The sequence below is a fragment of the Neodiprion fabricii genome, chromosome 4 (assembly GCF_021155785.1).
Source record: "Neodiprion fabricii isolate iyNeoFabr1 chromosome 4, iyNeoFabr1.1, whole genome shotgun sequence".
NCBI lineage: Eukaryota > Metazoa > Arthropoda > Insecta > Hymenoptera > Diprionidae > Neodiprion > Neodiprion fabricii.
The window spans coordinates 37,589,044-37,616,928 of record NC_060242.1 but is presented as its reverse complement, the minus strand read 5'-3'; the positions used below and the strand labels follow the sequence as shown (position 1 = coordinate 37,616,928).

The window sequence follows — 27,885 nt, the reverse complement described above, 5'->3', positions numbered from 1 at the left end:
ATATATATATAATATGTATATATATATATACATATATATTGACAGTTCCATTATAAGATTTGCGATCAAATATTCGTAAAAAATGAACATGCCAAATTACATCACAACGTGTCGATATACACACGTATACGTATCACATTTTCATTGTTAGACGCGACGGATTCGACGTGACGTCGATAAACAGTAAAACTTGCTTTTTTCAAAGATTTGAAAAATGATTTTAAAAAAGTAATAAATACGTGAAATATATTATAGATGATACACGTAATCGGTGGACTCGGCTTTTTAATTTGTTGTGTGTATATATATATATATAAATATATAAATATATATATATATATATATTTTCATTCCCACCGGAAATTCCACGAAGAAGATTTCACGAGATTTCAACGCGGTGACTGTATATTTGAGCTGTTGCGTAATGAATTTCAAAAATCATTTATTCATCTTTACCCAGACAAGTGAATGTTACAATACTGTATGTATAAGTAAAATAGCGAATAGACGAAGATGCGTATAATAGGAACGCTTTAAAACACTTCGATTCTCTATGAAATGATTTTGTTTAAAAACTAACCATCATATGGATATATATATATTATTATTATACGTGAATTGTAATTAAGTGCTGACGAAATTTTTTCTTACTTTCATTATTTTTATAACAAATATTGAATCGAATCGTTGCACGTTTAATTTTCATTTGCGGTTTGAATTCGCCTCGGGGATATCCCTGAAAGTTTTCACTGTACGTCACGCGTCGTCACCGCGTTGTAATTTATCATTACTCTCCGGAGTCCGGAGGTCGAAAGATTTGATGTATCAAGGATGCGACGCTGTCTCGGTTGTTGAAACCTGCTTCACGATTAACGTCGTCTTTTATCATCGCAACGAGGCTTGTACGGAAAATTTTTGGAAAACTTTCCTTCGATCGTCATGATAAATAATAAGTCAATATCGCATACGCTGGGAATAATTTCATTTGTTACAGTAACTAGAAAAATTCAGTAAAACAGGTATCGTTAGAAAAACTGTTCGAATATTGTTGGAATTACGAAAAACGAGGAGAATAACTTTTGTAATACGTATGATCGATTGATCGTTTAATCGTCTATCTGTATATACACACGTCCCTGTTTATAACACACTGAAAAAATGCAGAGTGTTTTTCTAAATAAATTTTACGCGATGTAACGATCTAACGATACCGTGTATTAAAACAATTAAAAATGATCGATGGATTTCGTGTTTGAGGAAATAGTTTGACTGTGAAAAATATACCCGATAAAATTCCTTGTTTACAAAAATTACCGTCATAATTATTGTCGTTGCTTACAATTATGCAACCTGTTGAAATTTTTTTCTTTTTTTCTTTTCTTGTCCATTTCTTTGGATGCGTACGCGCCTTTATCACTTGCGTGTTCGATTCATTAACATGACTTTTATACGATCGGATAATTAATGACGCGACGATTTAAGAGGTGTGCAAAAGTTGATGAACAAAAATTGACCTGTGTTTCTTTTTTTTTTTTTTTCTTCTTCTTCTTCTTCCTCTCTTTATTTAATTTCTCTCCTTCCTCGACGGTTCAATTTGAATAAGGCGCGTACACACAAACGTGAATACGAAGATATAATAAATCGTTTGACAGAGGCGTCGAGTCCATCTCCTTAATCGATGTCAACTGTTACACGTAACCTAACCCTTGACGCAAGAATTCCGAATACAAAACTTATGTCATACGTGTATACGAAGATGGGTTAAAAATAAAAAAAATTAAAGATTCGTTTTGCCATTCGTAATACTGACTATTACTCGTACTCGTGCACGATCGGTATCAATCGCATTCCGAACTTGCGCGCATAACTGCGGTGCCTTATTTTTATGACAAAGTATTACCGCGGTTTTGCGATTTCTTTTTTTTTTTTTTTTTTTGCCATTTCAAATCTCTCGTTTAGATATTGTGCCGTTTTTTTTTACACATTACTTCGTGCATTACTCTCAACAGACGTCAAACGCAAATGGACGTTGTGTTATTACCGGTTAATCGCTGCGCATTATTCAAAACTCACATATCGGTTGATTGATTGAATTTTACGTATTTAAAAACGTCCGGAGGAATTTTACGCGTCCGCTGTATGTAACCTTTGCACAAGCCTGGCTTCTTCTTTTTCGATTTTTATATTTTTTTTACTCACCACATTCCTTTCTACATTCGTTTAATTAATTTTTATTCCACGACGCTTCGTTCGGCTTTTTCTTTCGTTTTATTTTCTTTTACTTTTTTCTCGTCTTCTACATTTACATGCGTTGACAATTCGAACGTGAAGATACCTCGGGAGTTTCATAAATCAGGGATGACCGTCGGTGCTTCGAAAAGAAAAGAAATATAATAGAAAAACTTGAATTTCAATTCTAAAACTATCGCCGAAGTAGCAATTGTTGCTATGCCTGTAGAAATTTGAAATATGCGAAAAAGTAACTCGGACGTTGTGATAATGATTGAGAAAAACAAAAAAAAAAAGACCATAAATTGCATCACCGTCAAAATTGAAAAATTCGTCGAGGAATTTGCTTTTCTCGTTTTTTTTTTTTTGGTTAAACATGAAAAACGGCATAAAAAAACGTTCGTCAGTTTGGTACAGAATTACAAAGTTTTCGAAGACGACGAGGCGTCGAGATTGAAAGTTGGAAGCCGCGTGTCTTGTCCAAAGATGGTAAATACGGAACTACGTGTATAATACGTAACGGAGCCGCTCGCCTTCGTGATTTCAGCATTTATTTAACGACGACGTGTAAATGCAGCAGCGAACTCGCATCGGCGGATAATATTAATTTCGAACCCTCTGCCTTGTCGCGGGACAAAGTGAAAGGAAAATAAAAAAAAAAGAAACAAAACTGTCGTATCGATTCGTTCGAATCTGAAAGGAAGTCTGGGATTTTTTTTTTCTCAGTTTTTTGGTCTCGTGTATATATATATATATATATATATAATTGTATATAAACAAATTCGGTCGAACAAGTAGTAAATTCTATAGTCTAGCTCTCGTAAATTTCGAGGTCTCGTAAATTTTAGAATCATCTAGAAAAAAAATTGAACGAGACCTAAAAACTCGAAAGGAAAAAAAAAAATAGATTTCGTTTCAGATCTGAATAAATTGAAATAACAGTTGTGTTGGTTTTTTTTTTTTTTTTTTTTTCACTTTTTATAGAATTATCCAGTAAATTGAAACTTGTCGTGTTGCGGGGTTAAAGTTATGAATTTGAAAACTTCCGAAAGCGCCTAATTCCGAATTATTTGGTGGCGAAACTTGAAGGAAAGAAATTAAACTTTTACGAAACAACAAAGTTTCGAATGGTCGGGAAGCCGACGACTCAAATTTCCGAAATGCAAGATTCCGAAAATTCAAGTTACGATACAGCAAAATTACGAAAATTAAAGTTTCGATGGAGTAAAATTCCGAAAATTATAAAATATACTCACGCAGTTTACTCAACGAGTGGGTGTGAAAATGGGAAAAACCGAAAATCAGAATGACCAGAATTCGCAAGCTTAAAAATATCGAAAATCCAAAACAAAAAAAGATCAAAGTAGTCAAATTTGATATTTAAAAAAAAAAAAAAAAAATTTTCTCTCTCCCCTTAAATTGACTCAGAATGCTAGAAAATGATTTTTAAAAGTGAAATCCGCTCTTAATTTTAATATTAACCCGTGCCCGAAAGACCCTTTCAATTTTTTGATCAATTTTCATGTAAACAATGAAACAACATCGTGTGACAACTTAAACTAATCTAAAAGTTATTTTACCGCATTCCGCACATTTATCTGAATTTTTCAAGGTAATACGGTCATTATAGCAATGTAAAGATAAGAAGCTGAATTATCGATGCGTTATTAATCGCCAATAAATGCTTGCAAGATAATCGTTTTCAATTAGATAAAATGAGAGACTATTTGATTTTACTTAAAGAAGCAGAAATAAGGAATTTTTTAGGGAAAATTTTTAACCTCAAATAAAGGTGAAACTTTTACAAAAGTTAGGTGAAAATCGATGTAACATCTCCGAACATAATTAATTGCCAATCTAGCGTTGTAGTTTTTTGATCCGATTATTCTTCGATTTTCTCGTGTATACATTTCACGTCAAGAAAGTAATGCTGCAGATATACGGATAACGGCATTGATTTTCGCAGTAAAAACTGTGTAAAACTTTTTTTCTTTTTTTTTTTTTTTTCTTCCAAATCTTTTATCTTGATAATAACTCCCAATCGATTTTAACTCCTTTAAAGGACCTTTAAGGATCAACAGCGGATTTCACGTTTATGAATCAATTTTTAGTATTGCGAGTCAATTTCAGGGGTGGGAGAAGAAAAATTTTATTTACCAACTATCAAGGGTCAACCTAACGTATGCATATACACGTATATATACATATATATATATATATGTGTGTGTGTGTGTGTTAATTAAAAAAAGAAAGAAATTTCCCTTCCAACGAGAAGTGGAAGCCAGGGCACCTGGAATTCAGATGATGCAAGGGGATCTAATTTGGAGAAGGCAAGTCGGACTAGATGCGGTATATATGAAAACACACACACACGCACACACACGCACGTGTATCTATGTTTAATGCAGCGCGATGCCTCCACGTTACGTTACGTTCGGCGAAATTAGGTCGGCTTAGGTTAGGTCGGACAAAGAATTACTCTATTACTGGCCCCGGAGGGATGCGTGGGTGTTTGTGTGTGTGTGTGCGTGTGCGTGCGTCTGTGTTTGCGTCGCCCTGTATTACGCTCCGGTACGGCACAGAAGAAGTATAAGGAGACGGAGGAGGGGGTGAGGGAGGAGGAGAAGCCTCTCATGTGTATTATTGATAAAACTTTAACTACCAATGCACGTATAATATGTATACGGTAGGGACATCTAATGAGCCGGCTCGTCGCGCTTCGGTGAAGTCATTTGATAAAAATATAATTGAATTAAAAAACGACGTGCAATTATGCGTCTCTTACGTATGCGGCGGTCTCCGTTAATTCAACCACGGTTTTTTTTTTTTTTTTTTTCTTTTTTTTTTCCATCCACTCGGATCTGTCCCGTAATTGGTTATATATATATATATGTGTGTATATGTATATGTATATATTACAGTGGGCCAAAAAAACTGATCCATCGAATCTACGGTCTCATAAGGACCTGTTTACTGACAAAAAAAATTCTCCCGGTTGAAAATATTTTTAGCTCAATTTTGAAAGGTGTCGCTGGCCATTTTGAAAATTTCCCACTTAAGTAACACGGAAATTTTATCATTTTTTTTTTTCATTAACAATGGCGCAACTGTTGAACCGTTTTAATTAAAACATTTTTCCAAGCATATTCTTGCAGGGCATTAAATTTTCTAAACAAAGACTCCGGAGTTGATTTTTTTTACTTGAAATTCGTATACTATATACATATATATATATATATATATATATATATATATATAAAATGAAATGAGAGGGCGAATTTTTAGTTAAAAAAAAAAAAAAAATGGAAATGGAAATGGAAATTTTTTTTTTTTTTTTCTCTCAATGCGGCAACTTTGATTTTATTGTTAATTTCACAGGGTATTTGGCAGTGTATTGGGGAGACATAAAAAAGAAAAATTGGCATCGCGGAACTCGACATTTTTGCCGAGTAGTAATAACATTTTATTCGAAAACGTCCAATTCAAGGTACATATGATTTCCTCGTTTCCATGAATTATTTTAACGCTATTATCGCGTTAATTCATACGCATCACATTCTTGCCGATATAATAAGTAAAGTACGTATCACGCAACGTCAGAATGCTCGATGTGATAATAACGAACGGGAACAGTTTTTGTGTGAAAGGAAAATATATGAAATAATAAAAAGAAATATCTTTCCAAGCGATTATTAATGTGCTTCGTACGTAATTAATTTTCTGCCTCTATCGGTCCAAGGTAATAAATTGTATTTTCGAAAAAGGCGTCTAATTTATAACACATTATATAGACCTAATTTCAAACTTGTTTCGTTAAAAATTTCAGCTGTAAGATTCCATCGTCGTGACGATATTTCGGAAAGTTTAAGAACGACGAGAGAAGAAGTAAAAAAATACATTTTTTTTTAGCAGCCAAGTATTTGTAATAAAAACTAAATTTACCATGCTTTTTGCTTGCAATAAATCAGCTGGTTCTTCAAATTCGAATCTTGCAATATTTTTTTAATTAAAAAAGTATGTTTTTCGAGTGTTTCTTTTCTTTTTTTTTTTTTCTTTCATGTTCCGATATCGGATAAACGAATACATAGTCCGATGCTGGATTGCGACAAGAATGACAGATTTCGTTAAGTTTCAGGCTTCAAAATTCTATATTTTTCTAAAATCTCAAATATTTATATACGTTGTCTTATCGTTAATGTAATGAAAACTTTCAGTTACAAATTGGCAAACGGTCGATCACAATTAATTAAATTGATTTTGCAATTTTGTTTTGATTCACGGCAAAACGAGTCGAAAAATCCGATATTGATTGTATGTTTGTTTCTTTGTTTTTTTCGTTCATCAAGTTTCATGAATTTTTCTTAACCTTCGCTTACGTAAAAATCGGACCATATCACTCACTGTTTATTCGCGATATTGGAATCTGAATATCGCAATTCCGAGATCAGATTCGTAATCGGCGAATGGAAAAATCCGCGAATTAATTTATTCCCCGTAAAAATTACCCGATATTTCAACTCTCGCGGGATCGTTGAAAACGATTTGTTAAAAAAAAAAAAAAAAAAAAAAAAAAAAAAAATCACGTGAATAAATATCTAATTGCATTCTTTGTTTACAATATTATTTCAGATACGTCAAGATGACTAGCGTAGTAGCAGATCTTGTACATGGATACAGGGATCTAATGGACAACAAGTCCGGTGAGTTAAAATAATAACTATAATTAAAAGTTTGGCCGAAGAAGGGTTTTTCATGTAAGATGAACTCGAAACGAATACTCTCTACGTTAAATCAGTTAATTAACTTCACACAAACACTGTAAACAAGATTATTTTCTCCGAACAACAACGAGTCACTTCTTTTTCATATCTCTTATAAAAACTGCAATTATTCCCTGCAAAGCTAACAACAATTTTATCGAGAATTCTTTGTTTTTTTTTTTTTTTTTTCTTTTATCTCTCGCGATTCGTAAAAAACAGAAGAAAAATACACAACACATAACATACGTCACATTTGTATATATATATGTATATATATATATATAGGTATATGTATAGTAGATGATAATTATTAATCGTTTATCAATTCATTTGCGATCATTATTTAATAATCTTTTGATACCTTACTAGTTGAATTCATTTACTCTAATGTTTCATAACGCGTTGTGTAATAGAAGACGAATATATAGAGAGGGGGGGGGGGGGGGGGGGGATAAAAAATCCAGTATTTTATTCCGTGCTCGATCGTTGTTTCGTCGTTTTTATCATTCCACGCGATCGATCTATCACCGACTAATTCCCTCAACTGGGAATAATTATTCGCTGCTAAATTCACGACAACAATTTTTTACGCTCGGATGAAAAAATAAAAAACATACGCAGACGCAAAAAAAAAAAATTGAAAGAAAAAAAACATACAGTCTTTTGCATAATTAAACATTTTCGAACCCCTCGGGCAATATTTATAATAAATTGCGTGTTATAGCAAAGCGACCGCAGAGATACGTACATACATACATATATATCTATATATGTATGTAAATATTATATTATATTATATTATATTATATTATATATGTATATCAATTATTTATCATAGATATAGAAAATGGTCGGCCATGAATTTTCCGTTCAATAATAAATTATAACGTCGATGTGCATACGATTACGAACCCGATCTATCGATCATTAGGGTTAACGACACGGCGATGATCCTTGTAGACTCTATTATATATATATATACATATATGTATATACACGAACGAGCAACTTGAGACGCTGATAAGTAGTACAAGTGCAATGGTGGCCTATAGATTGATTAGATGTGTGTGTGTTTGTTCGTATATGTACATGTATGTATTTTAATACCCATGTAAAACTGGCACGGAATACAACTGCTGACGATGCTACTTTTTTTTTTTTTTTTTTTTCCACGCTATAAAATTAGCTCGCATTGTACGGATGGAGTTGAAAAAGAATTGCCTTGATAAAAATATAACAAACAAAAAAAAAAAAAAAGAAATAGAAATTAATTTCATTCATTCAATTCGACTACACGTTTCTGTTAAACGATGTTTTTGCAACTTATTCGACTTGAATAATACAGTTTACTCGAGTTTTGAATAATATAATAAAATATTGATATCTAAACGTTCGTTTTGGTGAAACGCTGCATATTTTGATTACCGTAATCCCAACAATATTCAAACGGTTTTTTTTTTAAACAATGCCTGTTTTACTGAATTCTAACATCACAATTTCCTTCTGTTTTCTGTACATGGATACGTATTTTTTGCCACATTCGATGAAACGGATCGTCTTGATTTTACATCGACGCATAATTTCGTACAAACAAATGAATAAATAATTCAAACAATTGAACAATGCACAGGCAAATCTCGCAATTAAAATTGACGTAGGTCGCGGTGCGTTTCAGAGTCCGGCGAAATCGTCGTTTTATGCGGTGCAATAACAAGACAAGTCACGACACAGAGTTGTCATCGATACTCTCGGGTGGCTAGGCATAAAGTTTAAACTTTAAGGTATAACTTTCACCGCTTAGAGTCAAGAATCGGTTGCGTATATTGAATATTCATACATACGAGTTATTTCGTAACCGGTAAACCCGTATGATAGTATGCCTGTACTACCGCAGAAGGACACCAGCACGCACGACATTTATGGGGCATTCCCTGCCAACTCTCCGATTAATCTCTCAATTTTATCTCGCCTACCGCGCGGAACCTTTTTTTTTTTTCTTTTTTCTCTTTTCTTTCTCGCGTCATTTTCACTATATTTTTTTTTTTTTTTTGCTCCCTTATGCTCGGAAAAAATTAAAGGAAGAAGCGGCCTTAGACTGACCATGAGCAAACCCTCGAACTTCCCGTTGAAAAAAGAATAATATCGAATTCGAATTTCAAACTCACGAATACGATGATTTTTTTTTTAATTTTAATTTTGAACCACTGTAACGGATCCATCGTTACAAATTTTAGAAGTCTGGTCTTGGATTCGTTATCGGTTACCCGGAAAAACTCCGCCTGCTTTCCTATATTTTTAGATTTTTTTTTTTTTTTTTTTTTTTTTTTTTTTTTTTTACCATCGTATCGGATCGCAATTTTTGATAATCTGACGAACGAACCAAAAAAACCTCACGGTAACAATTTTCATTCAAATCCATTCGTCCGTTCTCAAGGATTCATCATTTTTATTTGTTTTTTTTTTTTTTTTTTGGAATTCTGTTTCTTAAATAATTGAAAAAGTAGGGAAGTTGGAAAAAAAAAAAAATGAACAAAATTTCCTCGAAAAACGAAACCGACTAATTTTCTTGTTTTTGTTTTCCTTTTCATATATATATATATGTATATGTATATATATACACCTACTATGAAATTACTAGTAATTGGTCAAAAATTATAATTCAAAAACACACGTTGCACTCGAAGAAGAAAAATTAGTCCGGACATTTGAAAATTGTCTAGCAATTATCATTATCCACGTGTACACGTGTAAGTTCGTTTCTTTTTTATTCCAAGAAAAATCTATATTTCCACATCGTAATAATATTATAAATAGGTGAAGTTTGCTTGTTTTTATGTAAGGTTCAATCTCTAGAATCGCTGAACCGATATTAAAAGAAATCTTTTATTAATCAAAATCTAAACCATCGTTGAGTAACGTCGGTTATAATTAATTTTGATAAAAATAAGTTTTCATTTCGAATATTCAATAATGGTGAATTACGTCGGATGAAAAAGCACAGCTCGACTGCTTTATCGGCGTGCGTTAACCGAATGGTTGGATATACGTGAAAATAATTTACTAATCAAATATTAGTCAGCGGTGGATCTAAAAAAAAGTCACCCGTGCTAAGACGGGACGGTTCCGGTTAGTTACATAATAATTTCGTCCTCTGATTCGATTTCTTCTTCACGTTTATGTTACTCGCGGATCACGTAAAAAAAAAAGACAACTTCAACTTGATTAAATGTAACGAGACGTTGTCCGAATTAGCATTAAAAGTAATCATGACCACAGGATCCGGTTCACCTTTTAAAAAATTAACTAAACCGCAAATTTTTAATTATGCGTGTGAAAAAAAAGCACACTTTGATCGACTTCGATTTTACGTGGTTACATTTCCTGTATCTACATATTAATTCTGTTTTATACCATACAGCGTGAATATTTCTATACAATTTTTAACGTGGATTTTTTATTTGTTTATTTTATTTTTTTTTTTTTTTTGTCCTTTTTCTTGTTTCTTACTGCTTCTCTTTTTCATCCGCTTGAAATATGTTAACACCGCGTTCAATCATCTACTAGTGTACGTATAACTTCCATAAAATCAAACTATCAAGGTTGTTTTGCGACAGCTGAAATTAAGAAGAAAAATAATAGAACAAATATTTGGAAAGAGCAAAGAGTGGATTTCACGGCCTCGGTCTTGCAATACCATTAATAATAATAACAACAACAGTAATGATAATAGTAGTAATAGCAATAATAATGATGATGATGATGATGATGGTGACGATATTGTCATAATTCTCAACTAGGAATACTTAACCGCACGTGTGAAAGTATGAAAGATTTTTTACTAATACAAAAAAAAGGCAGATTTTGAGGGTGTGCAATTCGTCTAGATCGGCTGTTATGATGATGTGATTTTTTTTTTTTGTTTACATGACAGCGCTAACGCTCACTAAAATCACGCGGTTACAAATTTTTTGGAACATCATTACTTTGGCAATAAAATATATACTGAGAAAAATAATTTTTTCCCACGCTATTTTCATAAGAAACTTCGATCACAGTGCAGACAATCTGTTAGAGTTGAGGTAAGAATCTAGAGACAATGAGGGGATTGTTTATATATTATTTAAAGTTGATTTGAAGGGTGGAGCGGAAAAAATTCACTGCTGCTAGATTTTCTTGCAACTGTTGCGAAAATTTAACGCTCGTGCAACGATAAATTGACGTTAAAGCCTTGTTTGACTAAAAAAGTAGAGTAAACCTCGGAAACTGATTTTGCGTTGCAATTACCAAAAAAGGATCGACGATAGCGCAAAATTGTTACGCGTACCTCGTTTTTCGTAATTCCAACAATATTCAAACAGTTTTTATCTAACGATACCTGTTTTGCTCAATTTTTCTAGTTACAATGACAAATGAAATTTTTCTCAGTGTACACATGTACACGTGCGTGGAATTATCGTACAGATTATTCCTCTGTATAATACTCGATACGAATTATGAATTATCAAACGAATTTTTGTAAATCTTGTTGATGTAATAATTAATAACGAACGCGATGATCCCGAACCGTGCATAAAACGATTATGATGACTAATTCAAGCATGTACCAACATATAACGCGTATCAATTAGTCTTCATCAATTTACACGATTTATTTTTCTTTGGATCGCGATATACGTATACAAGATTGTAACAAGTATTCATATAGACGTTATATTCCTTATCGATGCGCACACGCACACACACACACACACACATATATATATATATATATAGACGTATCAAGTTAAGTGAAGAAGTTTATAGAGATATAACTATGTTTATTATCTAACGGACCGAATAATTAATCTGAATTATGTGCCTCGTGAAATGATAATAATAGATTATTATCCATCTAATTATACTCGTATGTAATTTTTTTTTTTTTTTTTTTTTTTCTTTCGTCGGCAAGAATATTGCAGTGATTTTCCAAAATTGCCTCGTTAATTTCACGTGTTTCTTCTTCTTTCATAAATTTTATTTATAATTCCAATTCCAATTCCATCAATTTCGATGCCAGAGTTTTTTCACTTTTTTTATTTCTTCTTTTTTTTTTTCTTCCATTTTGAAAATGTATTAAATTGAATAATAACGGAGGAATTTGCGCTGCGCGATCAGGGAAAAACCTACGATTAATATTATTCCAAAACGTTCGAGGAAAAAAATTTACCGAAACGAGTTAAGAGATTATTTTTCTTCCGTTACTTTTTTTTTTTTTTTCGTCATACCCGTTAAGATGACACAATTTTTTTTTATACCGAAACATTTATTCGCTCATGTAGAAAGTGAATTGTTTCTATTTTTAAATGTCTTTTCCTCGTTCTTCCTCCTTCTCTTCACTGCAATTTTCCTCGGCAATATAAATTATTACATTTTTTTTTTTTTATTTATTTTTTTGTTTTTTTCTTCACAAACTTCCTCATTGCATATTTATAATCGAGGATAATTATACCGAGATATTGTTATACCGACGTTTTATTACGAGAAATTCGACGATCATTATTCTCTTGATTTCAAATCTCTTGAGTTCTCAAATATCTTGCGGAGAAACATCTCCATACGTCAATTAAACACGTTGTTCATACATCGATCATAATTATATCACATTGTCCGCGAATTAAGTCTGTAATTAGGTGATACACGTAAAAAAAAAAAAGATAAGATTTCGTTCAATTGTAATTTATATATTTTAATTTGATTCTTATTTATATACACACAATTGTTTAGAAATGATAAATTTCTAAAAAATTTTAATCGTTTCGATAATTTCCAACGCATTAATTTTCATTGCAGGAAAATATATATATTTTTTTTTAAGTCAGTAATATAACTAATTCAATTTATCTCTTCTTCATATTCGTTGTAATATATAGAGAGTAAAAGGTTGAAAAAAAAAAGAAGCATCAAAATTGGGAATGATGGGTAATAATTTTATTACAGATCCAAGGGTGAACGATTGGGCGATGATGAGCAGCCCATTTCCGACCGTACTTATATGCCTGAGTTACGCGTACTTTAGTAAAGTAATAGGACCAAGGCTAATGGAGAACAGAAAGCCCTTCAATCTGAGGCACGTCCTTATCGTCTACAATTTCATACAGACAGTATTTTCAACATGGATATTCTACGAGGTGCGTATTTTATTTTTTTACGACATATGTACAACCGTCACTACTGCAGCTTTTATACATATATTACGTAACATACACATAACGGGACAATCTCTTGAAACTTGAAAATGAACCGCGCATGCGCCAAATAATCAAATCTCATTGGTCGGCCAAATCTTCCCGCAGCGATAGTTTTGTCCGCGACGCAGGCGGGCCAACCCTCGCAAAATGTCTGCGTTTGAATTTTCAAAGAGCGTAAGCGTTGAATTCCGAGCGTTCTTCGAAGAATCAACTTTCCGACCCGACAACAAACGCTTCCGAAACCTTTCCGCGTCGCTGCCTCGATTATTTGAGATTCTAACCTCGAAAATTCGTATCAACCGCATCGCCGGCAGAAAGAGTTCGACAGCTGAAAACTCGGATTGGCCAGCCTGCGCGAAGAGCCGATAAAACTCGCGCATGCGCGGTTCATTTTCAAGTTTCAACAAATTGTCCCGGTATACATGATGTACGGGATCTAGAACGTTCTTTCCTTATCTCTCCTTATAAATACGTCTATAATGCAAGTATGCGTCATAATTTATATTGAATGGATCATTATTTGGAACAAAAAAAATTTTCGAAGCATTTCAAACGAAATACGTGTATTGTAAATAACAAGCGGAATATATAATTCATTGGTTTAGATTGAGAATCAATATTCAACAGAAATAATTCCGTTGTAATCGGAACGAAGATTTATAATAGAAAGTGAAATTTGTGTAAATGAAAAATTAATTGTAATCGTTCGTCGCGATGGAAAAAAATTTTTTTTGACACGGTGTAGTTTTATCACATTGCAATTTAACGCGTGTGTAAAAAAGTTGACGAAAATTGTGAGGAGCGAATATCAAGCATCGCGTCGCAAACATGCAGATGATCCTTTATTAAAGTACGCGCGTTAAGTCGAAAAGTTACGTCCGCGTTTTGCGTAAAGTGTAATGTATAGTCTAGAAGAGTTTAAGAGGTTTAATTGGTGCTAATTTTTCAATCCCTGCAGTGGTTTTTTTTTTACCTTATTGTCGAGGCACGTACGTACAACAAGTTTTATTACGCTTGGTTACACGATTGCGAAATTTTATCAGGCTGAAGTTTGCAACGTTATTATAACGATGCATCTTTAAAAAAAAAGTTGTTATTTTGCAACTTTAGGATTAAGTGAAATTTATCAAATTTATTTTGCAATTATTACACGTAGTAATATGTAATATAATGTAATGCCACTTTAAAAGTACTTTCTTTTTTTTTCTTTTTCTTTCTTTTTTTTTGCAAAGAATGAATTTACTCGAGTTGAGAATTGATTAAACGACACGATTTTATAGCGGTTGAAATGCTTTACAAAAGAACACCCACAATATTTTCCGATAACTCTAGTATTTTCGCTATTAATCTCGAAAAAAAAAACGTGAATTTTTACACGATTTCAACTTTAGTCTTGAATAACTTTTGAAAGATTCGAATTATCTAAAAATTATAACTGACCGTTTTTTTTTTTTTTTTTCTTCACGCAGAGCGTTGAATTCGCTACAAAAATATGTATCGAACATTTACGTAGATTGCCTCTTTACCGAACTGCAAAACTAGGAATTAAACTAAAACTATATTCGCTTGTCAATCGTATGGAAAATGAAAAATGGCTTCCAGGAACCACTAAATGTCAACATTAATAGCTATAATTTTCACAGGCGTCTAATAAGACCACTCCAATACAAACCATGAAAAGTGTGACTTTGATAAAAAAAAAAAAAAAATATTCGATATTTTTGGACCGCTCTAATATGTATACACATATGTATACTTATACACCGCAAGGTATTCGAGTTACGCAAACTAATAATCGAAAACGATGATGAGGAGAAATTTTTTGTTCGCGGATAAAACAATTCATTCTATGTATGCGTATGTATACATATTATAATATATATATATATATATATAAAGGTGTTATATCTACGTACATTTTATAAGAAATTCATGCTTGGTCGCAGATAAAAGTTTTTATTACTTTTTTTACCCCGTTCTACGTGTATTACGACGCAGCATAACAACATCTTATTATTTCAATTCTCATTTCTTCGCATAATATCTGCGAGATAAAATAATTAAGAAAAAAAAAAAAAAAGGAATTTTTCGATTCTTAATTTTCAATTTGAAACAGTTGCGTATAAATGTGAAATTTGTAGAAACTACTTGGAATGAGAATGAAAGAGACTAAGGTGAATAAAACAATTTGTCTTTTAATTTGTTATAAGGCCGGTTGAATTTTGCCCCGATTGCAGGACTCGGGGGTTTTTTTTTTTTTTTTTTTTTTTTTATTCCAACGCCTTTTTCAATCCGTTTATTTTTCATTTTTTACAGTACCTGATGAGCGGCTGGGCGAGAGGATACAGCCTGAGGTGTCAGCCAGTCGATTACTCAAACAATCCGTTGGCCCTGAGGATGGCAAACACTTGCTGGTGGTATTATTTCAGCAAGTTCACAGAATTCTTTGACACGGTAAATAAGGAATTTTAAAAAATTTGTTTCATCCTACGTTGAATTTCCTATTTTTTATTTATTTTAATTTCATTTTTTTTCATTTCTTTTTTTTCCTTTCCTTCTTCCATGTCTCTTCATCGTCCAAGTCGATTTCAACCGATCTCTTAGATCGTATCGCATACAACGTGTAACGTGTAACGATGCGTTGATTGTTATACTAGAGAAAACTTGTTAATTGCAATATACGTTTTACATAATATGCTTTTATTTTCTGTTAAAACTCCTTTTTCTAATCGTATAAACAGTTCGGCAGATGATATAATCGCAAATACGTACGACGACTTGTTAAAATTAACGCCTTGAATAATAACATTTGCAAAACGAAATCTGCACGAAATACACGCTGCTTTATCCTCGTGTACTCAGGCCGAAGGTTCTAAAAATTTCGTTAACTTTCGCACTCGGAATATATTTATTAAAATAATGTTGTACGGGTTTTGAAGGCGGTGGTAAAATCTGAAACCTTGACACGTAGCTGCGTAGCGAGAATAGTTCAAATATACCGATCGCGTTTACTTACCGTGAAGAAAAAGCAAAATAAAATAAAATAAAATAAACAATACCGTTTCGAAATAAAAAAGAGGATAACAAAAAAAAAAAAGAAAACAGCAAATATCTGTAATTTCATTGCGGATTTCGCATCTGCAGTTTTTCATTACACTGGAGATACTTTGCAGTTATGATAATTTTCTGTCGTACCAGTTTTCGAAAATATCACAAAGTATACGTACATATAAATAAAATATATGTATATATATATATATATATATATACATATGTATAAAACGCACGTGTATTTTACAATTCGCAAGTTAAATACACAGAGTACGAAATTTTTTTAGTAAATTATTACCTATAGCTATAATACGACAGACAATCTGAAAGTTAAATGGCTTTTTCTGATAGTATTTATACTTATATGTATATATATTATACATACATATATGTGTTTACGAAAAGCAAAATTCTTCACGCCGGTGTCAAGTTGCTAAAATAAACAAAACTTGCGATACGTGTATGCGATGATAAACATGCTGCAAGCTTATTATACTACGAAAAATACTTACACACTCAATTACGCGTACAGTTTTAACGATCGAATCAGAATAGCGAATGGGTAGAAAATAATTTCGAATCTGACGCTTCGTTATAATTTATTTCTAATTACGAATTTTTTGATAAATGAATTAACTTGTTGTAAATTTATTGATCGATTGTTCTTGCGACGATATTTGCAGTACGAACTTTGAAAAAAATGTCAATGTTTTTTTATCTCAATTTATCGGTCTTCTATTTAAAATGTACGAGTATAAAAAATTATTAACGCTTAACGCACGCTGTAAATCTCTTTATTAAATGCTGCCGGATTTCGAGCCGGAGTTTATATAAAAAAAAAAAAAAATCTGTTTTAAATTACTTGACTTTCGATCAGTTCCGTCTAAAAAAAACTTTATCCACCTATTTAACGATTTAAATAAACATAAAAAAAATTCCGAGAGTCAATCCTAGTGCGTATCATCACTCGGTCGCATATACCAATACATTCAACGATTATAATCACTCGTAATAATCGTATAAATTTTCTTTTACCTCGCGTAAGATAAATAATTTATATATATATATATATAAGCACATACATACAAATAATATAAATATACATATGTATACTAAACAATCGACTTGATCACCTTGGTATTACGGCGTTCGGGCAATTATATTTATACCTGTATTAATAACTTGCGATACGATTTGATGGGGATGGTATTTTTCTTCTAACTTTCGAATAGAGTGTAATAATGCATTTCACTATATATACATATATGTATATGAAAGTTTGGTCAAGTGGATTTTTACATACGTATGTATATTACATTAATATATCGACGTTTTTGACTTCAATTTTTATTATTGATTTCTGGATAGTAATACTTGCCATTCGCGTATAAATATTATTATCGCAGTAAATATAAAAAGATGTGAAAAAGATTTACTCAACAAATATATATATATATATAATAACGTGTAAAATTATTAAAATACGGATAATATGGAAGAAAGAGTAAAATAGAGAAAAAAGCTTCGGTCTGACACTGTATAATAATAACAACGTATATTACGTATTATAAAGCGCTATACCGGTTTATTTGCTAGTTAATTAATTATGTAACCGAAACATCGTTGCGCTCGGTGACGTGTAGGGACATTACAATAATTTACACCTCAAGTATGTTGAAAATAAATGCAGCGTATATGATAACAAGCTGAAAGTAAATAATGAATGAACATTTTTACACACCTTTGGTCCGCGTCGGGTTGCGATTCGTGAGAATGTGAAAAAAAAATCTTTATTCAAAAAAGGCGGGGGGGGGGGGGGGGGGGGCAAAAAGAAACGAAGAGAAAATCATCTGCTTGTATTTCCTGCAACAGGTGCGGGTAATAGAATATAACCATTCGTTGTGTTGTTGTTGTTCTTTGTTTTCCGACTTGTTCATTATACAATATTTCTACATCTCATACATGCAGCCAGTTGCGATTATGTTAAAAGTCAACAATTTTCAGTACAAACACCTCGCGTAACGTGTATAACAAACGTTTCCGTAAAATGACGAACAAATATACAAGAATTGAATATAACGCAAGGAATTTCCCGGTTGGAAAAGCGTCATTCAATGATAATTTTTGAATTTCATTAACGTGGTGCATCGCCGTGTTTTTTTTTTTTTTTTTTTTTCTTCGTGCCTCAATTTTTCTTACCCTTCGCGTATCCTCGAACACTCGCCACTTTACAAAAGAGTAGTGAAAATTTTTTCTTCGTTTTTTTATCATTGATAATACATATGAATATCATTTTTCAAAATTCGATGGATTTTATCGAGAGGTGAAAAAAAAAAAAAAAAAAACACACACACACACGCATCACGCGATACGTGAGAAATCGAACGATCGGTTTTGAAGAGAAATTAAATTGCGAAAGTTGTCTTAATTATTTTTTCGATTTAATTAACTCAGCGTGATTAAGTTTGTTCTTTTTTTTTTTGTTTTCACGCGCAGCTCTTCTTCATCCTGAGAAAGAAGAATCAGCACGTGTCCACCCTCCACGTGATTCACCATGGCGTTATGCCATTCTCGGTTTGGATGGGGATGAAGTTTGCACCGGGTGGCCACAGCACGTTCTTTGCCTTACTAAACACCTTCGTTCACATCGTTATGTACTTTTATTACATGGTGGCGGCGATGGGTCCCCAGTATCAGAAATACATATGGTGGAAAAAGTATCTGACAACGATGCAGATGGTGAGTGCGGTTCGATCGAGTACATTGATTAAAATCGAACACGAATACGAATGAGAACGCAGGAAGAAGTCTAAAGATTAATCGTCGATTGATTCGAAGTTTCGTTAATCTTTTTCTTCGTCGCCTTATGTTTCCCTTTCATATTTGTGGTCAAGTCAGTTTCGTTGAGGCCAAATCTCTCGCGAGCCTTGAATCTGATCAGCATACTTTTACACGGTTTCATTAAAAATCCCACGTCAATGGTCAGATTCAGGGTCTAAACCTTGTGGTGCAAAAGCCTTGCAGAATTTCACAAGAATTTCTATTTTTTTTTTTTTTTTTTTTTTTCTTGTGTTTATTAATTTATTCATACTCATTCAGCGTCCTATTTATATACCAAGTTTTGAATTATAACACAGAGTGCCTCCTCTTTTTTTTTTTTTTCTTTTTTCTTTTTCTTCTCTTACGTGCGAGATAAAAACTTGTAGAAAATTTAAATTCTCGTAACAACGTTTGACATTATGATTCACATATCTATGTCTCAATGATTGGATCGAGTAAAAAACGTCTATATAATACGAATCTCGTTCGACAATGATAAGATAATGCGATTAATATAAATGCACGGAAATAATCACCTCATTTCCTCTTCACTGACAATAAGATTACAACGATCGCTTCTTCTGGATAAAATACTTGCATTAAAATAATCCAAGCCAAAGATTGATGACATGATCGATAAGAATACCGACACCGATATTGGTATATGGACAGAAAACATTAGAGAAAGAGAGAGACAAAAGTCAAGAGCGGCCCAGAAAGTCATTTTATTTCCTGCTTTTTAAATTCTAAAAATTCTTGCCCTACGTTTTTCTTTTATTTACTCATTCGTCTACCCAACATGCAATTGTGAATGAGATAGTGAATACATGAGTAAACATGAGAAGATCTCATATTTGCCCAATCATCTTCCTCTCTTCACCTGTTTAGATTTCATAATTATAAATTTACGAGTCACCTTCTTTGATTGATATTTACATAATAATATACAATACTTTTTTACGATGTCACTACATCGTCATCATCATCATCATCATCATCATCATTCGTGGCGTAAACGTACTTTCGTTCAGGTTTTATTACCATTTGGATCGTAAATATGGCTCATATCGTAAGAATTGAACAAACACAGAGAGACGATTGCGTGTTGCGTATATATGTACATTTTTTTTTTTTTTTTTTTTTTTGATTCACCCCAGTTGCACAGTTATTATAAGTTTAAATATTCGAACTTGTTATCTTTTTTTTTTTTTTTCCATCATCGATAAAATGAGATCATCACACTTATTTTCACTAAAATTTAAACCGATCCGATTGCGATATCTAATTTGTGACGACATGTGAACGCTGAAAAGTGTACAATGCCTGACTAAATTCTCTCGTTTCATTTCGCAGGTCCAATTTGTGATGATAATGACGCACCAGTTCCAACTTCTGTTTACGGAGTGCGATTACCCGAGGAGTTTCATGATCTGGATCGGTCTCCACGGAGTGTTGTTCCTCGGTTTGTTCTCCGACTTCTACAAGACGAAGTACACACGGGTTAGGTCTGATGTAAAACGAGAAGCAAACTCAGGCGGTTGCATGCCAGTCTTAGAAGACGATACGAAACCTCATCAAAATGGTGTATCGTCGTATGCAACGATTTACAACAAGGAGTACAACAGTTGTTACAGCAATGGAACGAACAATGGATACGTAGCTAATAATAATACGGAGAAAAAAGTGGCCTAAAATCAATCGACGATAAATATTAAAAAAGTAAAAAAATCACTCGCGTGTGAGAAAAAAAAAAAAAAAAAAATAATTAAATAAACAATAATCGAAGAAATAAGTAAACGAACGGGAAAAAAACCAAACAAAGAACAAAAACTTGTGTAATTACTGATCGCAGTTACATGAATATCTGGCGAACCAGTTGCTACGCATTTCTCATTGAAAAAAATTAAACAACAAAAAATATAATGAAATTATATTAAACAAATTACGACCACAATCACCACCACCGCCACCACCACCGCCACCACAACTACTACTACCACTACCACTACTACTTCTACTATTATGCCGCTACCACTACTTCATCTGTGTGCGACTCGAACTATTAGTTAATAACTGTCATCAATCGCCGCATCGAAAATGAACTTATGACGCGCTATTATATTTCGCTGAATAGAAAATATTTGGGCACACAGTAATAAATAATCTATCGATTATATTAAAGATTATAAATAATTGTAATATATAACGCGTTGTGCTGGTTTTTATATATTTTTCGATGGGTGGGGAGAGGGGGGGGGGGGAGGGGGGATACTTGGGAGAGTGTGTGTTAGTCGCGCAAATTAAATAAAATATATATAATATAAATAAACGATTGATTAATAAGTGAAATAGCAAAAAAAAAAAAAAAAAAAAAAGACACAACAGAAAGAAAATATGAGTTGGGAAAAAAAAAACAACGGTATAAATAATATTGATAATGATAATTCGTGTGTTCCGCCTAGACGCTCTACATCTATGGCCTCATATTTCTTCTGCTCCCACAATACGTGTTATATGTTTGGCTATATATACAGTATTCGACAACTAAGTTCGTGTGTTCAAATTCAAATATACGTAACAACGTGCGTGCTTCACGTATTTTTCTTTTTGTCTCTTACTGTATATATGCGATGTATATATATGATGTATATATATACACACACACACACACACTACACGGTAAATAATGATTAGCACTATTGTTACAAGTTTCAGATTTAATTAATTCCGGCCCTCTCTATTATTGTTTAGAATTCAATAATTATTTACTGTCGAATACAATTGAGTTATTATTAGTATATTAATACACGTTCGATATCATTCTACAGTATGTTACACAGAAAGACAGAAAGATCTATGACAGATTTTTAATATGCGTTGACTTTGTTGTCATTATTATTTTTGTGTGTGTGTTTTTTTTTTTTTCTCTCTTCCTCCAACAGTCAAGATGATGCACAGAAGAAGAAAACATTTTGAAAATGCAAGTCAGATAACGTTATTTACTTAACGGGCGGACGAACGAAAACTAGTATAAATATAGATTATTATTATTATTATTATTATTATTATTATTATTATTATTATTATTATTATTGATACGTTTTATAGGTTAAATGAAATATTTAAAGGTTGGTTGTATTTAGGAAAAAAGACGAGTTTCCTCTTATTTTTTTTTTTTTTTTTAAAGATTATTTTTTCTTCAATTATCTTATTTTTGTTATTATTGTTTGTCTTTTCCTTTTTGTGTTCGTGGAATGTGTATTATGTTGTGTATCGCTTCATGTTTTTATTGCCCTGTGTCATTATATTTTGTATATTGCATAGATGAAGTAATAGATTTCAAATACTAATTCCTCATTATTTTTTGAAAAATCTGTTGGCAACCGGATAAATGATCAATCGTTCGATTCCTTACGCAGCGCGTATATGAAACAATAAAACAAAAAATGGTAAATAGAAAAATGAAAAAAATAAAAACACGACACAATAATATTCGAAAGAATCCTGCTTCTAAATTTTGAAAGTTTCGTGTTCTGATTTTTAGTTCTTCGTGACGTTAATTGGAGCCTGTTTTAATTCGACTTTTCATATTATTATTATTATTATTAATATTATTATACATTAATGTACCTATAACAATACCTTATGATTAAAGACAAAAAGAAAAGGGGAGGGGGACGAGCAACTAACAATTATTTGAAATTGAAGAAAAGAAAAAACAGAACAAAAATCTCTTGTAAAAAAAAAAAAGTAATCGATACACCGAAGTTCATTAGATATGTAAGGATAAGTAATTAACTAAGTATAAGGATTTTTTTGTTATTAATTTTCTATTAGATAGGGAGTCTATAATTATGTATGAAATTGTTGTTTTTATCGAAACGAAGTGATCTTTGTTTTTGTTTTTGTTTCTTTTTCATTACTTGTTTATACATATCGTTTCTTCAAATTTTTTGCCGATGAAACGCGCGTGCAATATTACTCTATGCACGCGCCGCGATTAAGAGAGATTTGAAACAAGAAAGAAGAAGAAAGGAAAAAAAACGAAATGGAAAGAAGTAACAAAGAGAGGAAAAACAAAAACAAAATTAAAGAAAATGATAAATAATGAATGTAAAGAAGAAATACATACAAAAACAAATACACAAACGTATTCTTCGAATTTAATTTAATCGGCACGCATTTTAAACTTGATTATTAAAAATACCATTTTTCATCTCGCGTAACAATCTGTCGTGTATAAACCTAGCGAATTTGGGCATGAACACGAACACGACTGAATTATTCATAATCCGAAGCCTTACGGAACGGCTAGCGATCATTAGCGATCATTTATTCGCCATGGTAATCTGTAATCTTCTTTCAAACTTCGCGGTTACTAATCAGGCTCGAAAATCACCGTTCTTACGACGCTACCGATATGCAAAATTAATAACGGCATTATGATCCATGCATAGTTGCATACCTATGATATACTAAACTTTGCTCAAACTAAGAAATGTCATTTTGTCGATGGCAATGAGAACTAATCGACGAAATCTTCGACGTTTTGCTTTAAGTACTGAAATTTCAATCATTTACCTAATTATTCGAACGAAAAATGTTCACGCAATTTTGTCCGTAAAACAAATTTCTCGTTTTGTTTAAGACTTGTAAACATACAAGGATCGTATTGTCTCTGTTGAAACGATGCAATTGTTGCGCTTCGAGATGAAGAAAAAAAAAAATGTACATCAAAACAGAGTTCAAATACCGCAAGTCTGTGTACCAATGTAGCAGCAGTGCTACACTCACTTGCTTCGAAGCTCAGCTAAGAGGTGAAAAGTAAGCTAAAAAGCCTTGACTTTAAAAAATGAACGTAGGGGGATTTTTCTATACCAAGAAGCTTAATTAAGAAATATTTTCAATTGTTCACAGAATGACGATACTTAATTTTGGAAGCAACTCTCCGTTATCCGTTTTTAAACAATATATTACACATAAACCGATGCATTTAATTGTGAAATTGATCGAATTTCACACATTGTACACATGCTTCCATGCGTATTACTAGGTATTGTTTTTCAAGTAGATCATAAAAAAACTGGGTGCAAATAAAGTTTGAATTATCTTAAAGCGCTTCTCATTCAACGTGTGACGCCAAGTGCATCAAAGTAAAATCGGCTAATTTATTCAGGCTTGAAGAGTAAAAACTAACGGCTTTGTCTCATTATCGATCTTTCCTATTTCCGATCTACCCAAAGTAGCGAAAATTATTTGATATCATTGATTGTAAGTCGGTGTGTCCACGTCGATAGTTTGAATAGAGAATGCAAATTCGAAAATTTTAGGTGACTCGAAAAATTAACGACGAAGCCAGGAATCGAACCTGGTGTCTAGAGATGCTTTACCGGAGACTTTATATATTATTACTCCACTAGACTGTGTGTATTTGTAGAAGTTGAAGGATTCGTCGCAAGAGGCAAAGTTTGAGACAATGTTTAATCGTCGCTTGTTCGTGACTGTAACTCGTTACACTCCTGTATTAGGCCATTTTATTAGATATTTTGAATGAGCAGCGTCTTGAAAGCAATTTGTTCAACTTTCGAAGCGCCCGGAATTCGGAGAGTTTGAATTTTTTCAATAATCAAACCGCCACCACCATTCAAAGTGATATTACACCTAATTGTAATCGTTCTCGTATAATGATTTTCGTTTGAAAGATATCACAAGTCCATGGTCGCGAGGGACCAATAATCGTCTTGAATTCACAAAGAGGGGTAAAAACAACGTACGGAAAGAAAAAAGCTTCCCCGAAAAATAAAAATATTGCTCTAACTTTGGATACTGCAGTCTTATTGTTAGCGAAGACGGAATCTATCCAACGCGCCAGAAGATCTCATCAGTCAGCCATGCGGTGTCTCTTCCTTGTTATATTATAAACATTATAGATAATAAGGTTGAAAGCATTTTGAGGATGACGATTACAAGTTTAGTTCAGTCCTCGACTCTGGTCACACATATACATATGCATAGAAATACTGTCATACCGTTATTTCTAATGCATTCAATTCACATGGAATAGTGATCTAACGATAATATAAATATGTATATGTGTACATAGGTATATTATATATATATATATATATATATATATATATATATATATATATATATATATATATATATATACATCTATATATATATTACGATGAACTAAGCGACACGCACACATCACACACACACACACTCACACACACACAAACGCCAAGCTGATCTGTTTCCACAAACGCTCTTCTCATTTGTATACATTATACATACAAATAGTTAGTTAAAATAAACATACCTCTTTGTACATACTATTATGACGATAATAATAATAATAATAATAATAATAATAATAATACTATACTGCTACATTGTTTTATTCTTTAATTTTCGATTTCTTTCACTGTTCTTTTTTTTCTCAGTTTTATCTTTAGTAATATATTACGTATATATATTGTATATTAGGATGATCCTTATTTAGGATATTGACGAATTTCTTCCGGCTCACCCCCTAAATCGACTTCAAATAATTCCCAAACAATTGCCTGATCTATTCAGATACTTATGTCAATTCTAACCCGTGCCTGTAAGAGGGTGAATTTCGGCCAGATTCTCAGTATATGTTTTATTGTAAGAGTAATAATGTTATAAAAAAAAATTCGTAACTGCGAGGCTTTGGTGAATACACGTATATTTTCAATAGGGAAATCTATCGTCTTATTAGGAAGGGTTACAGTTGAGATAAAAATCTGAAAAAATGAGTGAATTATTTTTGAATTATTTGAAGTTAACTTGGGGCGTGAGCTGGTAGAAATTCGCCAACACCCTAAACAAGGATCACCTTAATATACAGGATATATATATATATATGTATAAATTAATATAATTTAAATTAAAAATAAATGTTTTTTATAAATACCAATTACGGAATGACAATTTATTATTGTTATTATTATGTGCATATACCTGTGTGTAATGTATGAGTGACACGATGGAAGCGACTTATAAAAATTATAATGATAATAATAATAATAAATAATAGCGTTTTCATGTACGTACCTATTATATGCTTAATATTGTATATACGTATAATATTAATGTATATACGCATATATTATATGTATAGATATAATATTATATATATTTGCATATATTAAAAACTCTGCAATCTAATCATTGATTCTCATTATATTTTTGTACATAATTGGGGAGAATTATACAAGAGAAATTTAAATAAATAAAATAAAATTCATAACCTATAATAAAATATCGGTGAAAAGCATTATTATACGAACCTCAAGATTTCGCGCAATCTAAGAAAGAGTTTTCTTTCTTTTGGAAGTTTTTTTTTTTTTTCATTCAAAACGTCCCATCAACCGCATATCAGCGACATAAAAGGCATGTATACGTATAGTGCTTATTTATGTATATATAAAGACGTTTTTACATGGTGATAAAATATTATAGATATAACGGTATTCTTATATTACGGATAAAAGCTGTAAATAGGACTTCCTAATTCCACGAGGCCAATTGGCTTACTATATAATTCATAATAATGAATTAATAACGTTCCAATTATCCATCTGAACTTAATTTTAATATGAAATTAAAATTCTCGGTATTCTTCACGAAAACGAAATTCCGCTCGTATAATTGACTGTGAATAACGTTTATAATTATAAAACGATATTCTTGTTTGCATGTGCGCAGAATTGAGAGAGTGCAACTCTAGATTTTTAATTTTTGGAATGTACTTTGTGCGAGACAGTTTCGTATCTCTTGATTTAATGTAAAAATAACATTTAACGTATGCCAGAGACAAATTGTTTAATGGCGGTGGTGATAATTTTGATCGCAATTTTTTTTTCCTCTTATTAGTAGTCTTCGGAACGCTGATTGTGAATCAAACAATGATGCCAACCTTTTAAAAAATGAAAATCTTTCCTTCGGTTTTAGAAATATCATAACATCTTAAAACGCTGCAGAAGAGTTAAAGAGAACACAATCACCTCGTCAAATTCAATAGTCCAGGAAGATGAAAGATGGGGATTTTTTGCACCCCCTAGAGAACGATTTTAAAATCAATCCTATAGTTGTAGAATCGGAAAGTGAATCATCTTGTTTGAAAATTCTCGATCGAAATGAACGCCTGCGTTGAAGGTTGAATTAGATGATTATAACGGAAAGAAAAAGGTTGACGCCATCATCGACGGTCACATTCCATTATCGCGTCAATAGTGCTTTTTGGATCACAGAGAAGGGGATCCATGGCCAACGACTTGAACGGAAAATTTTTCCAAACATTTCTGTATCACGTATCGCAATCGATAAAAATGAAGGACTATAATTAACGATCACGATCATATCATTTACTATGAAACGATGCGGTGTGTATGTATGTATAGAAACATCGTTCGTACATTCGTTATTAGTACGTAACGATATTTATTCACAATACCAGTGCAAGAAACTAAAACGCCTTTTTCCCGCAATTGTGAAGCATGACGTTACTAAGTAATGATTTAACGACCTCCAACCTCGTGTTATACGGCTCAATGACGCGGGTTGAACGACTCGTTGATAAACTTACGACACGGCAGAAACATTTCAATTTTCAATATCACATCCTTGATTAGTATGTATGTTAACTGTCGAATATACACTTATACAATTGCAGGCTTTTGTATTGCGCGTAATACAGTCGTTGAACTTTGAGACTTTTCAGTTAATCGGTATTCGACTATTCAATCGAAAGAAAAAATACCTCG

The 27,885-nt window shown here is 32.4% G+C and overlaps 1 protein-coding gene across 2 annotated transcripts in view; it reads left to right on the top strand.

Annotated features, from left to right (window-relative positions):
* LOC124181637 (elongation of very long chain fatty acids protein AAEL008004-like) overlaps window positions 1–23,228 on the top strand; it is a 28,731-nt gene extending 5,503 nt beyond the window's left edge. Inside the window, exons 1-6 of one of the 2 annotated variants that reach the window (XM_046568373.1) lie at window positions 4,457–4,559; window positions 6,859–6,929; window positions 12,966–13,156; window positions 15,533–15,670; window positions 18,764–19,006; window positions 20,441–23,228. In XM_046568373.1, the coding sequence (XP_046424329.1) occupies window positions 4,531–4,559; window positions 6,859–6,929; window positions 12,966–13,156; window positions 15,533–15,670; window positions 18,764–19,006; window positions 20,441–20,779 (1,011 nt within the window). In that variant the 5' untranslated portion in view covers window positions 4,457–4,530 and the 3' untranslated portion in view covers window positions 20,780–23,228. Of the gene's footprint in view, window positions 1–4,456; window positions 4,560–6,858; window positions 6,930–12,965; window positions 13,157–15,532; window positions 15,671–18,763; window positions 19,007–20,440 lie in introns of those variants that run through there. The other variant, XM_046568374.1, reaches the window with a different exon arrangement.
* The last annotated feature ends 4,657 nt before the right edge of the window (window positions 23,229–27,885 follow it).